General features: G+C 43.1%; 2 protein-coding genes across 2 annotated transcripts; both read left to right on the top strand.

Annotated features, from left to right (window-relative positions):
* The first annotated feature begins 1,442 nt into the window (after positions 1 to 1,442).
* Positions 1,443 to 6,456, top strand: LOC120112312 (pyruvate decarboxylase 1-like). Its single transcript, XM_039131216.3, has 7 exons — positions 1,443 to 2,395; positions 2,478 to 2,641; positions 4,387 to 4,948; positions 5,234 to 5,322; positions 5,431 to 5,548; positions 5,680 to 5,868; positions 5,991 to 6,456. Exons 1-7 carry the CDS (start codon positions 1,955 to 1,957, stop codon positions 6,159 to 6,161), a joined length of 1,734 nt encoding a protein of 577 aa, XP_038987144.3. The 5' UTR covers positions 1,443 to 1,954; the 3' UTR covers positions 6,162 to 6,456.
* A 357-nt stretch (positions 6,457 to 6,813) lies between these two features.
* LOC103708296 (malate dehydrogenase, mitochondrial-like) lies at positions 6,814 to 15,502 on the top strand. Its single transcript, XM_088705260.2, has 7 exons — positions 6,814 to 7,002; positions 9,431 to 9,685; positions 9,790 to 9,950; positions 10,074 to 10,222; positions 10,307 to 10,368; positions 10,502 to 10,626; positions 15,263 to 15,502. The coding sequence occupies exons 1-7, from the start codon at positions 6,814 to 6,816 to the stop codon at positions 15,264 to 15,266; spliced, it is 945 nt and encodes a 314-aa protein (XP_088561386.1). The 3' UTR covers positions 15,267 to 15,502.
* The last annotated feature ends 432 nt before the right edge of the window (positions 15,503 to 15,934 follow it).

The following is a 15,934-nucleotide window of genomic DNA, read 5'->3' as shown; positions in this document are numbered from 1 at the left end:
TCTTGGCAATCCGGAAAGTGAAATCATGCTGTAAGGGTGCAATTTGGAGGGGTTAGTTTGGGTCTCAACTCGTGTGTGAGCTGAACTAGCTAATGATAATCTAATCCAATCCAATCCAAAACTTTATTCGACCAATGTCAACCCAACTTCTCCCCATTATTTGTAACGTGAAAAGAGAGCTTTATTTGACTTGGGTTAAGTTGGGTTGGGCTGGGTTATCTCTCCAAATGATGCTCTGCAAGATCGTGTCCTAATTTTAACATATCCTAGACAGCCGAATCTTGTATATCATCATGACACCAAATTTAAATATTAAAGTACACCAAAGATAATTGGTCTGGATAGATAGATATAAAATATGTTCCATATTATCATTTAAAAATGGATTGAGGTAAGATGAAAAAAAAAAAAAGTAGATTGAGTTGGGTTGAAGGAGGGCTGGTCAACATTGACATGGATTTGGGCTGGATTTGGCTGCTTTAATTTTGAACCCAAACCTAATCCAACTTCAAATCATTTGATGTTTATAAATCCAAAACCAACCAAAGGGATAAGCCTAACCTATCCCGGGGTACAGGTTAGGTTAGGCCTAGTTGGGTTGAGCTGATCCAGCACGAGTTGTACTACAACTTATGCACTCCACGATACATCTCAATCTATCAAGTTTCAAATTTGATGTGGTAATAAAGCTAAAATTTTGGTTACACGTATAGTTAGGCCTATGCTATGCTGATTTCAAATTGAAGCATCTGAAGCCACCATGGTAGTCCAGATTGGGCTTCATATTGAACTATTTTGAATAAAATTATCATAAGATTCTTCCTTACATAAAGCCATCAAAATTGCTTCCATTTAGCATGGTTGTGTCATTTGTGCACTTGACTTAGTTCCATCCAAGGCAAGCAGTTCACATAGATCGTATTAAACTTTGATTATGTAGAATCTCGGTGGCTTTACACACATCACATACGTTTTAGTAAGCAGATGATGCAAGTGATTATTAGGTAGATCATGTATGTATAAAAGTATATATAAATATATGGTGGTATGTATGCATAAAAGATTAGAATTGATCATAAGCTGAATTTGGGCACATAAAGTAATAATATTAAATAAGCCCGGCCCAAAGTCCGATAGAATTGCATATAATTTAGGCTTGAGATCTGGTTCTCTAATTAAGGTAAACCATGCTCATGAACGGATCTCGAAGCCATGTCACATCTAATGCTTTAATTTTAATTTCAAATCTTTCATAAGTTAATCAGACCATTGGCCTGCGTAAATTTTGCTATTATTGTTCCTTCCGCGTGCTTGAATTGGGCCCATTTCATGGACCATTCTGCACACCGTATTTCACCCTTCCTCCTCCCAGGCATGACCCACCGGGCTTGGCGACCATTCTTCCATGGCTCATATTCGCCCTTCTAGCAACTCTGATAGTTGGCTGCTCGATCCCCAAGCATCCACATCCACTTCACACCATCCAAGGCTCAAAAGACGTCAAAGGATTTTAATAAGCCCAGCCCCAATCCATGCCATTAAACCATCCCAAGAACTTAGCTTTAAAAAAGTCATCCTATCACCCTTTACAACGGAAGGCTGGTACAGCCCCACATGCAACGCTTCTTTCCAATAATGAAAGCACGATTCAAACTGAGTTCCATTGATTATGAGCTCAGATTGACTCGATCCAAACGCCGCAAAAAGACCGCAGTCGCCCACGGTATCGAGCGTTCTTTGTTTCCAGACCTATGCTCTCTTCTCCCGAAACCAGATGCGCATAGGGGAAGTTGCTTGCTTGCTCCATATTCCTTTTTTTTTTTAAAAAAAAAAAACCACATCACGCGTATAAACACGCCCATGCAGGCGCATCTTTGTTCATATTCAAACACTGCCAAAACCTCACCAAAAACGATCCCAAGAAACTAAAGCGAGGGGGAGGAGGAGGAGAGGAATGGAAGACGGGCATACCACCGGGTTTAACCGGCGGGCGGCCGGGACGCTGGGCCGGCACCTGGCCCGGCGCCTGGTCCAGATCGGAGTCCGGGACGTGTTCTCGGTGCCGGGAGACTTCAATCTGACCCTCCTCGACCACCTGATCGCCGAGCCCGGGCTCAATTTGGTCGGGTGCTGCAACGAGCTCAACGCCGGCTACGCGGCTGACGGCTACGCCCGGGCCCGCGGCGTGGGCGCTTGCGTCGTGACCTTCACCGTGGGCGGGCTCAGCGTCATCAACGCCATCGCCGGCTCCTACAGCGAGAATCTTCCCATCATTTGTATAGTCGGCGGTCCCAATTCCAACGACTACGGCACCAACCGCATCCTCCACCACACCATCGGCCTCCCCGATTTCTCTCAGGAGCTCCGCTGCTTCCAGGCCGTCACTTGCTTCCAGGTCTGCCGCCCCCTTTCTCTCTCTCGATCTTCTCTGCAATAATATGCTACGGTTTGGTGACTCGGTTTACTTGCTTATGTAGGCTGTGGTGAATAATTTGGAAGATGCGCATGAACTGATCGACACGGCGATATCGACGGCGCTCAAGGAGTCCAAGCCTGTTTACATCAGCGTCAGCTGCAACTTGCCGGCGATTCCGCATCCGACTTTTGCCCCGGAGCCGGTGCCATATTTTCTTGCGCCTAAGTATGGTTTCTCGATCCCTTTCTTCTTCCCAGCCTCGAATTTTGCTCCGTTTCTTCAATTTGGAATCTGTGATTTGGAGCTTTTGCAGTTGTCCCTCTTCCTAAAGGGTTCGGGTCGTACCTTTCGCGCAAAAGAATGATCGATCTTATTTCGCGATGCCAACCGTTGGATGGCGCCCCGCGCAGCTCTCAAAGCAATCCGAGCTCCTCGTCCATCCACCTGCACAGCTCACAAAGAGGACATTGCGCGATCCAACGGTCACTCATTCTTTTGCGCGAAATATACAACCCGAACCCCTTGCTAGCTTTGTCGTCTGCTCGCACTCGGGAAAATTCTGCTTTTTTCTTTCAAAAGAAAAATTCTTATTACCGTTTGAGACTTTGGGTTTCCTTCTTTTTTCTGAAAAAGCTTCAGAGCACAGTAGAATCGTAGATTACAGGAATGGGTGACTGATAAGGAAGAATTCTATGTGCATAAACAAATTGTGATAGGATTAAGGATCCTATCACAATCATGCTATAGGCCATGGGTTGGATCTTCTCCGATTCATTAGTAACAAACCAAAACCTCACTCAAAAAGAGCTAGCTAGATTGTGTTATTTGGTTTTTTGGCACCATGTAAGTACCCAAGATCTCTCTAACACATAATTGATATTGGACTAAGAAACACGCCCACCCGGGTCCTCACAACTCTCACTAGAGCTAGTAATTTGAAATTCTAGGTTTTGGTTACAATTTCTTGGTTTGAAAAGATTAACTAGTACCTAGGAAAAATTATGGTTAAGTCTTGCCTACATGGTTCTGTTCCAGTTGAAGGCCTTTGTAATGTATGTTTTATAGTCATTTAACTGGAAAGTTGAAGTGGAAACGTTATGGGTAGATATCAAACATAAACTCTCTTATTGAAGTAATCAATCTGCCTCTTAGATTTTTGTCCCAGTGAATCATCAGTATTCGGTTGTTAATGGCTTCCAAAAACCTAAAAGCCAGATTTGGTGGGAAATATGAATTTATGAAAATTATATTGAAATTTGATGAGATGCTTTTCAAATTCTAAAAAGTGATCAAAGTGTCTAATTTGAAATTGTTCTCTTTTAATGCTAGCTTTGTGGTCATGAGGCTTTGTAGCATCGAAGTAGAAAACCAGTCCTAGATTGTGTGATTTTGTGCTGCTAGTCTTACATGCCGGTTGAAGCATTCTTACAATATGGTTTCTCATATGTTTCATCATTCTTATTGCAAAGAGATCGAGGTGAAAATTCTATAAGAAGATATTGATATTTGGACTCTCTTTATAGAACTACAAAATGTACTTTTCCATATCAGTAATCGACAAGGATGATATGCTTACTGAGTTTATACCGTGAAACAGTAGTGATTGTGCAGCCAACTGTTCTAATAAATCGATCTCTGTCATGGACCAAGGAACCTATCTCAGGTCCTAGGTTTATTTTTTTGTTGCATGGTGCATCAGTAAAAAAAAATTGATGATTTCTATAGAGGAAATGATGCTTACATATTATTTGTTAATTGACTGCAAAGCTATTTTTTCATTTTAAATTGCCTCATATTTTTCTGAAAACCATAGTCATCTATGTGTAGTGCAGTGTGTACACTGTATAATAGATTAGTTTCAGGAGATGCTCAAATAGTTAACTATAATTTTCAGGACATGACTTTTTTGGAGCAAATTTTTAGATTAATGACTTTTCATGTTAAGAATAACAGATTTGCATCATACGCAGGGTGAGCAACCAAATGGTACTAGAGGCTGCAGTGGAGGCAACAGCAGAGGTTCTGAACAAGGCTGTGAAGCCGGTTTTAGTTGCAGGTCCCAGACTGAGGGTAGCCAAGGCTCAGCAAGCCTTTGTAGAAGTAGCCAATGCATGTGGGTACCCAATAGCTATTATGCCATCTGGGAAGGGGCTTGTGCCAGAGCACCACCCCCATTTCATTGGGACCTACTGGGGTGCGGTCAGCACCAATTTCTGTGGTGAGATTGTGGAGTCAGCTGATGCATATGTCTTTGTTGGCCCAATCTTCAACGATTACAGCTCTGTGGGTTATTCTTTGCTGATCAAGAAAGAGAAATCGGTGATTGTGCAGCCCAACCGGGTGACTGTTGGTAATGGCCCTTCCTTCGGTTGGGTTTTCATGGCCGATTTCTTAACTGCACTTGCACAGAAGCTCAAGAAGAATACCACAGCCTTGGACAATTATCGACGGATCTTTGTACCACCCTGCCTTCCTCTCAAACGCGAGAGCAATGAGCCTTTGAGGGTCAACATCCTTTTTAAGCATATCCAGGCAAGCCTTCGACAAATTTTGTTATTATCTATCGTTCTCTTATTAACCAATTCTTTTCTTCGAATAATGTTCGTTAAGGTTGCCTTCTGTTCTAGACTTCCCGTTGTTATTTTGGCTGCAAATTTGTCTAAAATTTAAATTTAGTGGCACTATTTTCTTATGCATTTAGCCTATATACGGGTTTACTCCGTGAGCCTCAGTTTGCCAGATGCTTGTGAGATTGAATTTGTTCTGCTTTTTTCTTTCGACTTTTAATCTTCTCTATCTCCCTCACTCTTCGAGCAGAACATGTTGAGTGGAGATACGGCGGTTATCTCAGAGACTGGTGACTCTTGGTTCAACTGCCAAAAGCTTAGATTGCCGGAGAATTGTGGGTAAGTAATCTTCTTGTAAGTTCTATGTCAAATTGTTGACTATGATTTGATCTTCTAATTCTAGAACATTTAGCTGCCTCTTGTGCTCATACTATAAACATTATGCAGATATGAGTTCCAGATGCAGTATGGGTCTATTGGATGGTCAGTTGGTGCCACTCTTGGATATGCGCAAGCTGCCAAGGATAAACGTGTAATTGCTTGCATAGGAGATGGGAGCTTCCAGGTATATTTAATGCACCGAGTTAGTGTTTCCAGTTTGGTTAGGATGAGATGGGAGCTTCTGTTTTCTATGTTTACCCACCATTTAATAACTCTTCTGCATCATTGCTCAACTGTTCTTTCTTCTTCCTTTAGGTGACGGCGCAGGATATTTCCACAATGATCCATTGTGGGCACCGAAGCATTATATTTCTCATCAATAATGGTGGCTACACCATCGAAGTAGAGATCCATGATGGTCCTTACAATGTGATCAAGAACTGGAATTATACTGGATTGGTTGATGCTATTTACAATGGCGAAGGCAGATGTTGGACTTCCAAGGTGAGCATACGAAGCAAATCCTGTTCAATGATGGCTGGAATTACTCAAGTATTTCTATAAAATCCTACGACCCTCATCGAGCAGTTTGTTTATACATCAAATTTTGCATTGAACTGCTGCAGGTGCGCACAGAGGAAGAATTGGAAGATGCCATTTCGAAGGCCACCGAGGAGCAGAAGGATAGCTTGTGCTTTATTGAGGTCATGGTGCATAAAGATGATACAAGCAAGGAGCTCCTGGAGTGGGGATCAAGAGTCTCGGCAGCCAACAGTCGCCCTCCAAATCCACAATAGCCTGTTGAGTTCGCCACAAAAATCTGGTTACATGTAATCGCTGCTAGGGAAAAGAACGTCTGTGTCCGAATTCGAAAGGAGAGGGGATATTTCTGATGGCGCTACGAATAAGTTGTTCTGTTCACTGCTATTGTAACTTAGAAAAATCAGTGTGTTGAGGTGCCCTGTAATAAGCTTTCAGCAATATTTCTTTTTTCTGTTGCTTTAGTGCTAGCTGCGGTGTTAATTGCACCATGTCGCTGACAACAAATTACGGACATATCTTCAGATGGTGATTCATGTTTGGCCACGATAATTGGCTGTTTTCCAATGGGATTGACTCGTCGGAGTCTCCACCAGGCTCAGTTCGAGAATTGCATTGCCTGTCTCGAAGGGTGGGTACATCAATACATGGCTTTGTGTTCAAGTGATAGGACGCAGCTCAGGAATTGATCAAGAAGGAATTCAGAAAACTTTCATCAAAAGAAGCATTGCGGGAAGTAATGGCTAGTCTCGCTTCAGTGAGCGGTTGCTTTAAACTTCATGCATGATCGACCAGGACAACGCCGGCGACTCTTAGGTAGTGGTGGGGTAGCTTCCTCTTTTGGAGCCTTAGGCTTCCGATTTTGTCTTGGGTCTCAACATTGTCAGCTTTGTGGTAGTTTGGCTTTGTATGTCAAAACTTTCGGTGGAATATTGGGAGAAGGAGACGATCTTGCAAATTGCCTGCGCCTATGGTCGCTCTTTGGCTGTGGACGACGTCATCGACCAGCAAAAAAAGATGGGCTTCATGAGGCTAAAGGTGGCCATCGACACCACCAAGTCGTGGATGCCGGACATCCAAATCAAAGGCAGAAACAGGGTTCTATGGCACTATGGTCGACCATGGCCAACATTGAGACCGTGGGTGGTTTGTGAGTTTCCGACCTCCTCGGATGGAACTGGGTGGGACTCTAGCTAGACTGGTCATCTATTTGGAGAGCACAGTTTAGAGAGAGTGCATTCTCTGGTGGTTCTTAAATGCGATATTCCGGATGTGAGGGTCTGGAGTACTTCTTACAGTCTGAGGGTTAGTGCCAGGGATATCTACAATATTTTCTAGAGTGAGTAGAGTTAGAGGCTAGATTGTGCCTAGATTGGGAGGTTTGGTCTTCATCTGAGGGTTGCATTATTCTTGTGGAAGATAACTTAGGGATGCTTACCGGCAGGGACTGTCCTGAGTAGGTAAGGACTAAGTATTTTGTCGATTTGCCTTGGGTGTAAGGTGAAGGAGTTCGTGGATCACATGTTATTCCTGTATGATCGAGCTGTGAGGGTGTGGAGGTTGTCTGACATTCCACCTGAGGCACTTCGCCAGTCTAGTTTCTTTACTCAAGCTCTCAAGAGATGGGTTGGTATGCCTCAAACTCGATATTTAGTCACCAAAGCGACTTATGTTGCTTACCATATTTGGCTAGCTAAGAATACTTGGTTGTTTAGGGAGAGCAGTTCGACACCTAGACTCGTCATGGAGAAAGCCCAAGTGCAGGCTGTGGAAAATACCCATGCTAGTCCATCGGGGTGGCCTTTGATAGATCAGGCACCTAGGACTCTTCTTCTGCTCATACAGTATCTTAGATGGTGTGCTTCACTTGGGAGTCTCCATCTTCGAGTTTCCTCAAGGTCAACTTTGATGGATGTATTTTGGACAATGGTAGAAGGAGCGGTGTGGGCTTCGTGATTAGGGGTCTGGACTTTAGAGTAGTGGCGACTAGATGGAGCCAGATCTTTGATATCTCAGTCCCTGGGGCAGAGCTGAGAGCTGCTTGGGCTGGCCTCTGTCATGCTCGGCGTGTGCTGTGGACCAATGCTATCTTGCGTGAAAGTGACTTGGCTACTGTGATCGGTTGAATCCGAAAGTACCATGGCGTTGCCAAGGGTCAATACCCCTGCTTCAAGATATATGGGGCATGATTAGTGGTGACACTATTTTCAGGTGAAATAGGTTTTTAGGGAGACCAACGGAGCTACAGACTGGATTGCCTCTTTTGTTACAAATTATTCTGTAGGAGTTCTCTAGACAGACGATAAAGAGATGCCTCAGGTGCTTCATGACTTGTTTTATATATATATATATATATATATATATATATATATATATATATATATATATATATATATATATATATTGGCTATATGCATATCCGATTGCTAAGAGCCATTTGGTGCGCGAAAAAAAAAAAAAAAAAACAGCATTGCAGGCGGTTTCACGGCATACCATGGGTCCTTGAAATTTTTTGTCTCCTCCGGTCCTTTATATACACCTTATTCTATGGGGGGCGATTTCGTGCCGGGTAGTTCTATATACCCCCCCCCCTATTGCTCAGGACACCCCCCAAAAACCAAAATAAAATACCCAAACTAACCTTTAGTGTAATTACCATATTGCCCTTGAAATTTTTTCATACACCCCCTTCCTCCTCCTCCGTTTCGTTTTGAAAAGAAAAAAAAAACACCCCTCAAACCCCCCTTAAACCCCTCCTCCCCCGTTCCCCCTTCTCCCTCTCGTCGCCGGCATTCTCCCGATCTCCGACCACCTCGCCGGCTTCTCCCGGAACCACCTCGCCGGCTTCTCCCGAAATTTTTTTTTTTCACGGTTCGTGCTCCGTTCGGCACTGGATCGCCGAACAAAAGGCTTCTGTTCGGCTGAACTGTGCCGAACAGAAGCCTTTTGTTCGGCGATCCAGTGCCGAACGGAGCACGAACCGTGAAAAAAAAAATTTCGGGAGAAGCCGGCGAGGTGGTTCTGGGAGAAGCCGGCGAGGTGGTCGGAGATCGGGAGAATGCCGGCGACGAGAGGGAGAAGGGGGAACGGGGGGGTTTTGGGCGTTGGCGAGGTGTTTTGGAGGGGAAGAGCGGGGTGGGGGGGGGTTTGGGGGGTGTAGAGAGCAATTTAGGTGAGGGGGTGGGGAGGGTGGGGGGTAATTTAGGAATTTTTAATTTTTTAGGGGTGTCCTTAGCAAATGGGGGGTGTAGAGAGTATTTAATTTTTTTTTAATTTTTGGGGGGTGTCCTGAGCAATAGGGGGGGTGTATATAGAACCACCCTTTCGTGCCGGGTGAGCATCGTATGTTTATAACCGGTTGTGCTCTGATTATTGGCGCCAGCACTTAGCAGGCGTGGGGTTCAAAATTGAGGAGCCATAAAAAATGCTGTATCTAATTCTTCTCGCCACATCCTCTCCATCGTTTCCTCTCGCTCTCGCTCTGGCTCTCGCTGGGCCTGTCGAAAATGAGGACCTTTTTGCTTAGAGTCATGGAGTCCGCCCTCCGGAAAGGAGGTACTTCGTCCTCCCCCGCGCCCTCCTCTCATATTCCCGCAGATCCTTCAGCGCGGAGTCGGGTCCCGAGCGGAAGGTCGCGATCCTGGGCGCCGCTGGGGGGATCGGCCAGCCCCTTGCCCTCCTTATGAAGCTCAACCCCCTCGTCTCTCGCGTCGCTCTCTACGATATCGCTGGCACCCCCGGCGTCGCCGCCGACGTCAGCCACATCAACACCCGGGCCGAGGTCCTCTAGGGTTTCCAGATCTCTTTCCTCCCCCCCCTCTACATTTCTTGGTCCTGATCTGATCTAGGGTTTTGGATCTGATCGTTTCCCTTTCGGTACTTCAGGTGAAGGGTTACATGGCCGAGGAGCAGCTGGGCCAAGCCCTGGAGGGCTTCGACGCGGTCATTATTCCTGCCGGCGTGCCTCGGAAACCCGGCATGACCCGAGACGATCCCTTCAACATCAACGCTGGCATCGTCAAATCGCTCTGCACTGCCGTCTCCAAGTACTGCCCCAACGTGTGTAATCTCCCTACCGTTTGTTTCTTTTTTCATTTCTTTTGGCTAATCCATGGGTTTAGTTGATTCCTTCTGCTATTGTTTTTATTGGCTCTTGTTAATATGATTAGCAACCCGGTGAATTCCACCGTGCCAATCGCAGCTGAGGTGTTCAAGAAGGCCGGAACGTATGATGAGAAGAAGCTGTTTGGTGTCACCACGCTCGATGTGGTCAGGGCCAAGACTTTCTACTCCGGGAAGGCAAAAGTCCCAGTTGCCGGTCATGCTTTCTTCTTTGCTTTAGATCTCTTAGAACCTCTGCTTCTTTGTTTTTATGTTAGTCTTATTGGGGAATTACTTGCAGACGTTAATGTCCCTGTTGTTGGTGGTCATGCTGGTATACCAATCTTGCCTCTGTTTTCCCAGGTGATTCTTTAGATTCAACTTCCTTCTCTCGTTTGATTTTTTTTTTTTGTTAACTGAAACATTTTTTTTATTTCTTTTGATCCCTTGGCAAGATGATATTTTTCGTTTGTTTTAATTTGGTTTCTGCGTGCAGGCAACTGCAGCAAGCAATGCATTGTCGGAGGAGGATATAAAGGCTCTCACGAAGAGGACACAAGATGGTGGGACTGAGGTTGTAGAGGCAAAGGCTGGAAAAGGCTCTGCAACTTTGTCTATGGCGTAAGTCTGGAAAAGCCAGGAAGTTATCTGTGATGCTGTTTTAAGTTTTGTCCATGCACCGATCCATGATTACCTTGCTTTTTTGTCTATCCTTCAGAAGGGATTCAGTTGTTAGGCAGCAAGTAGTTTGCTATGCATAGTTTGTTATTTCAAATTTAGGATGCAAAGTATACGCACATCTTTGGGGAAAAAATGTAATTTGGGCATCAAGATTTTTTTGCCATAAGCTGCAGTTTTCCGTTGATTTACTGACTTTTCACTCAGTAATTCATGATTTTAATGCTACAAGCTATTGTTTAAATTATATTGTTATGTGACATGATAATATTATTAGTAAGTGGTGAATGATTAACTCTTGTACAGGGCACAACTTAGATTTTCTTGCTACTTGGAAATGTGTTTGTTGCTCTGGACCTATAACTGAGGCTTTAGCCAGAAAATAGAGAATGGTTAAACTGGAGTCAAGCAAAGGATGTTCTTGGCTCGATCCTCCATTTGACCGGATAGCTCTAAAAAACAAATGAACCAGTCTGTTTGTACCCTAACGTATAAACCTATTGATTATAGTTAATTGGATGATCTAAGTTGCTTGGATCCAAAGAAAACAAAACAGAAAACATCATAATGTGCAATTGCACACACACTGCAGAGATTGGTAGTTTTTTCTTGCTCAGAAAGTACACAAATTCCTACCTAACCTTTTTAAGATTGATGAGACGATTAAAACACTGAGCGAACCTTATAGATATGATAATTAGGGATCAGGCTACTTTGTTGGACCAGTGGTTCGAAAGTTTTATTTGTTGAACACAAGGTCTCGGCCCGTACCGGCCAGTTCAGTCCGTACCGGCCGATACCGCCCCTGACCGGTCCAATATAGCCTTAAAAAATGGTTCGGCATCTTCGGGGCCGGAATCGAGTGGTTCCACCTTTGTATTGGTGCGAAACGGGCTGGTTCGCGCCAGTCGCCGCGCCGGCGCGGGCGCGAGCTAGGAACCGCGCTTGTGCGCGGTTCCGTGGGTGCGGTTTCTTGAGTTGGGAATTGCGCCCGCGTGAGGTTTCCCGCGCTAGGAACGTGCCCATGCGGGCTGCCCCGCGTGGGCCATTTAATGTCACAAAGTGGCAGTTGTTTTTTTTCCGCGTCTGCGGACTTTGCTGCTTTTTTGGCCAGTTTGGTATCGGTTCCAATCGGTACCGGTGCCCACCAGTACGTCGGTACGGTCGGTATGGCGGACCTTGGTTGAACATATTGTCTGTTGTTTGTTCCAACACCGAGAATATTTTGTCTTCATCCAAAAAAATATTTTGCATTTTTCAGAATTATGTAATCAACCAGTTGTTGTACATCTATGAACACTTTTTTTTACCACAAGTCTCATAATCTAGTCTGTTGCTTTTTCTTTTTAGTGCCTTTTTGTTTATTTTCCAGTTCTTGTATCTCCTGCTTTTGATAGATTGAGGCTAAGCTTAGAGGCAAGCTATAGCTGAAATTTTCCATATTCATATTCTTTGTGATTCTTTTTTTTGTGTGTGTGGTTTAATTTACTTCTATAGAAATTATGCTTAAGCACAGGTTTTCAATCTGAATGAGTGAGCATCATGTTCCATGTTCCATGATACTGTTCTGGATGATTTAATTGAACATAATAGCGGTTATATATCATATAATTTATTGGAAACTTTCAAAAGTGGAATAGGGCATGATCTGTTTTTATTGATATTATATTGGGGTTGTTTAATTATCATCATGTTCCAATATCTTGAAATTTTCAGATGGTTTGACTGAAACAACTAAAAGTAGTAGCTTACAAATCATCTAATTTATTGGAACTTTCAAAAACGAAACAGAGCATCTTATGCTTTTATCAATTTTATATTGGGGATTTCTTAATTATCATTTTTTATGATAATTGGTTAACTAAAAATATATAAATAATTGTTTCTTTAATGTTATTTGCAAAATTTGTTAACCATTTTTCAAAAATTTGGCTATCATGATTTTTTTTTCTTTTCTTTTCAAAAAAGCTTAGGGGGCAACCAGATTGCTCTGCACTGTTTAGCTAATATTTGTCACAAAAAAAGAGAGAAATTTTGTCAAATTGTAGCTTTCCACACTTTATTCTACTGTGTTCATAGCATTTTTTCTCTATTTTCTGTTGTTATTGGTTCTGAAGTGCACACTAGAAACCAACTAATAAGCTAATGAAGTAAATATTTGCCTGTTGTTTTTCGGTAAAATTCGTTTAGTTGGTGAGGTGCTATATTCTTGACGATGACTCTTTTGTGGTTCTTTATTTCATTTAAGATTACATATTGTTATAATAACATCAATGGTGTTCACTAGCTAGCTTACTTTGAACCGGTGCTAGGTTCTCAAAGTAGTTGATTAGAGGGTCCGATCTCTCTTGTTACCTGAGTGTGCAGGTCATGACGTGCGGGTTTGGAGCACCTCTACTAGGACCAGTGTCAGCGTGGGCGACCTCTCCCGCATTCTCCGGCGACAGTATGAGCCTGGGCTTGACTACATCTAGATCTGACGCTTGGGACTCTAGCCGAGGGTAGCCCTGTTTCTCTAGAAGTTGATCTAGGGCCGTCTTCCGACGAGAGCAGTTCTTAGTGGACGAGGACTGAGGATTCTCCCGGTATGTGGAGATTGTGGTGTGGACGAGATGGTGGACCATGCCTTGTTTCAGTGCATATGGGCTAGGGCGACTGGCAGGGACCCCGCAGGAGGTCCAGAGTCCTTCCGTCACTTCGTTCATGATAATCCATTAGTAAATGTGCAAATGTCGTGGTAGCTGGAGGGACCAGTTTTTACAGGCCATGTGCCGATGCTCGAAGTCCCCGCTGCTTCGCCAGAAGGTGGTCGAGTGATTTGTATGTCCTTCCAGATTTGGCTGGCTAGGAACGCTCGTACCTTTGGCGAACATAGGATGTTGTCGAGACTTGTGGTGGAGAGTGTCTGTGTGCAGGCGGCGGAACTCGGTAACATCTTACCCGTCGAAGGGATCTTGACAGCTCGGGACATCTGGGGTTCCCATTTTGCTTCGGCAGCATCCCGTTTTGTGTTTTTCACCTGAGAGCCCCCACCCCCCGAGTTTCCTTAGAAAGAAAAAGTGGCATAAGTTTCCCTTGCATATCACTATATGCAACCCAACCCGAATTGGTCTCTTCAGATCGGTTTATATCGATTTTTTTAAAATTCAGTTTGGTGTTGGTTTGAGAAAGTCTTGAACCGAAAAAATTTCATTCAATTTTGGTTTGAGTTTTCAATAAACTAATTCAAATTGATCCGACTCGTATATATATAAAATTATATATCAAACCGACCCCACCCGACCCGGCCCATATGAACCCTTTTTCAGTGTTGTCGGAATAGGACCTGTTGGTGGTTTAAAAAGCAAACCATTAGGAGCCGGTGGCTAAAGAGAGTACGACTTTGGTTCCAGAGATAGCGATTCGGCTTAGTTCAAATAGAACTAAAGAGAACGGGTTCAACTTATCCGTATATATATATTATCTATATTTCAAAATTTTAAATTTTCTTCTTATATTTTTTTTATATATATATAATAGAATTTTTATGTTTAACTTAGCCTAGCCCATTTAGTCCAGTTCATTAAACATCAACCCTATATATAATGAAATTTTTATATTTAGATTTAGCGTAGCCCATATGGCCCTACCCATCGAACATCGACTTGATAAACTGAACTAAACTGAATCGAATTTCTTGGGTTGACTTCAAGCGGTTTTTGTAGATGGTCGGTTCAGTTTTGGTTTCAGTTTTAGGAAACTGGTTTAAATTAGTTTGGTTTCAGGTATATCTCCAAACTAACTTGACCTGACCCATGCATACCCCTACCCGCATGCTGGGATAAGGCTACATACATCTGACCCTTCCTAGACCCTATGGTGGCAGGAGCCTCGTGCTTGGGGCCATCATTTTTTTGTTTTGCTTATGATAATTCTCATCCATGTCTCCGTAACAAAAGACCTGCAGGGATGATGAGTGAACCTCTTCTTTCTTGAGTTGCCTTTGTCTCCCAGAAGCTTAATATGGTTGTATCTTCATCAACAATTTTTTTTTTAAATATTCTTTTTTCAACTACTATGCTGTGCACTTTATTTGTTATCAGGATATCATCTACAATTCCTTCACACCATCCATGTTCTGCTTTGCAGTGCCAATTCATGATTTTTTATCAGAAGTTTGTAGTAATCTTTCTTAATCATTAGGTCACCGGCTTCTATATGTGCAGTAATGGCAACCAAATTTATTTTTTATGGCGATAGGTGATAGATTCGGGATCTTACTCTAATACAATTTTAGTTGGGTACATTCACTTCATAACATGTGCACTTATAAATGCACATGCTATTCTTCATAAGATAAATGGTGTATCCTCATCTTTGTTGTTCAGTGTGGCTTTTTGTGAGATTGCTCCCTGCGGTGCCTTCTCAAGTGACATACTTTAACTGTTTGTTGGGTACTTACAAGTGCAGCCAATCTTGATCCTGAACCTTATGCCTTCTGGCTTGTTATATTAGCTTTGATGGACAAAAGACCTGGTGCATGCTGGTGTGGTCTGTTATCTAGATTATGACTCTTATGGTGTCTTTTGCTTCATCACAGGTAAAACTAGGGAAAAAGGGAATTGAGGAAGTACTTGGATTGGGCACTCTCTCAGATTATGAGAAACAAGGTTTGGAGAATTTGAAGGCTGAGCTCAAGGCTTCTATTGAGAAGGGAATTAAGTTTGCGAAAGAGAATAATTAGTTTGAATTCTAAGGCCTCTGGAACCAATTTTGCATCTGTACTCGAGGGTCATTCTCTTGATGCATTCGGCTTTGTATGTAACTGATTCCTTGAGCTTTTTGAGCTGGCTATCACAACTGGGACGAAACAAGCTTTTGAACAGGAGATGAGGGGACGGACGGAGAGTGTGACGAGTCTCTCTGTGTTTTTTTTTAGCAAAATGATTACATTTTTATACCAAGCCTATATCTTTTTGTTTTTTGGTACAATATTGGTAGCTTTATCCTTGTGTCATATAGTGTCGTATCTTATTACTGGAACTCTTTGCATTCGCAAAATTCAGAATGATATGCACGTTTTGGTTCTTGAAAATAGCGGCCAAAAATCGAAATATCAAACAATCGGCTTGCAGTGTCAGCAACCAGGATGTTTTCACTTTTTCTCAACTAGGTTGCTCGGTGGTTGTATACCATCATCCCATCGGGTAATAATGTCTCTCTTAGATTAAACAGTCATCACAATTCCTACTTACTTGGAAAAATCACAAAT

The sequence above is a fragment of the Phoenix dactylifera genome, chromosome 9, assembly GCF_051530095.1.
Source record: "Phoenix dactylifera cultivar Ajwa chromosome 9, Ajwa_hap1_PhDact_Kaust_v1.1, whole genome shotgun sequence".
In the NCBI taxonomy this organism is placed as follows: domain Eukaryota; kingdom Viridiplantae; phylum Streptophyta; class Magnoliopsida; order Arecales; family Arecaceae; genus Phoenix; species Phoenix dactylifera.
Note: the sequence above shows the minus strand (reverse complement) of the source record. Positions and strands in the feature narration are given on the sequence as shown.

Excerpts from the sequence above, each read along its gene's own strand:
- LOC120112312 (XM_039131216.3), top strand. The coding sequence starts at position 1,955 with ATGGAAGACGGGCATACCACCGGGTTTAACCGGCGGGCGGCCGGGACG. Across the intron at positions 5,549-5,679 it reads TAGGAGATGGGAGCTTCCAG|GTGACGGCGCAGGATATTTC; the intron begins GTATATTTAATG and ends TTCTTCCTTTAG. Across the intron at positions 5,869-5,990 it reads GCAGATGTTGGACTTCCAAG|GTGCGCACAGAGGAAGAATT; the intron begins GTGAGCATACGA and ends GAACTGCTGCAG.
- LOC103708296 (XM_088705260.2), top strand. The coding sequence starts at position 6,814 with ATGTCAAAACTTTCGGTGGAATATTGGGAGAAGGAGACGATCTTGCAA. Across the intron at positions 10,223-10,306 it reads GGCAAAAGTCCCAGTTGCCG|ACGTTAATGTCCCTGTTGTT; the intron begins GTCATGCTTTCT and ends AATTACTTGCAG. Across the intron at positions 10,369-10,501 it reads TCTTGCCTCTGTTTTCCCAG|GCAACTGCAGCAAGCAATGC; the intron begins GTGATTCTTTAG and ends TTCTGCGTGCAG.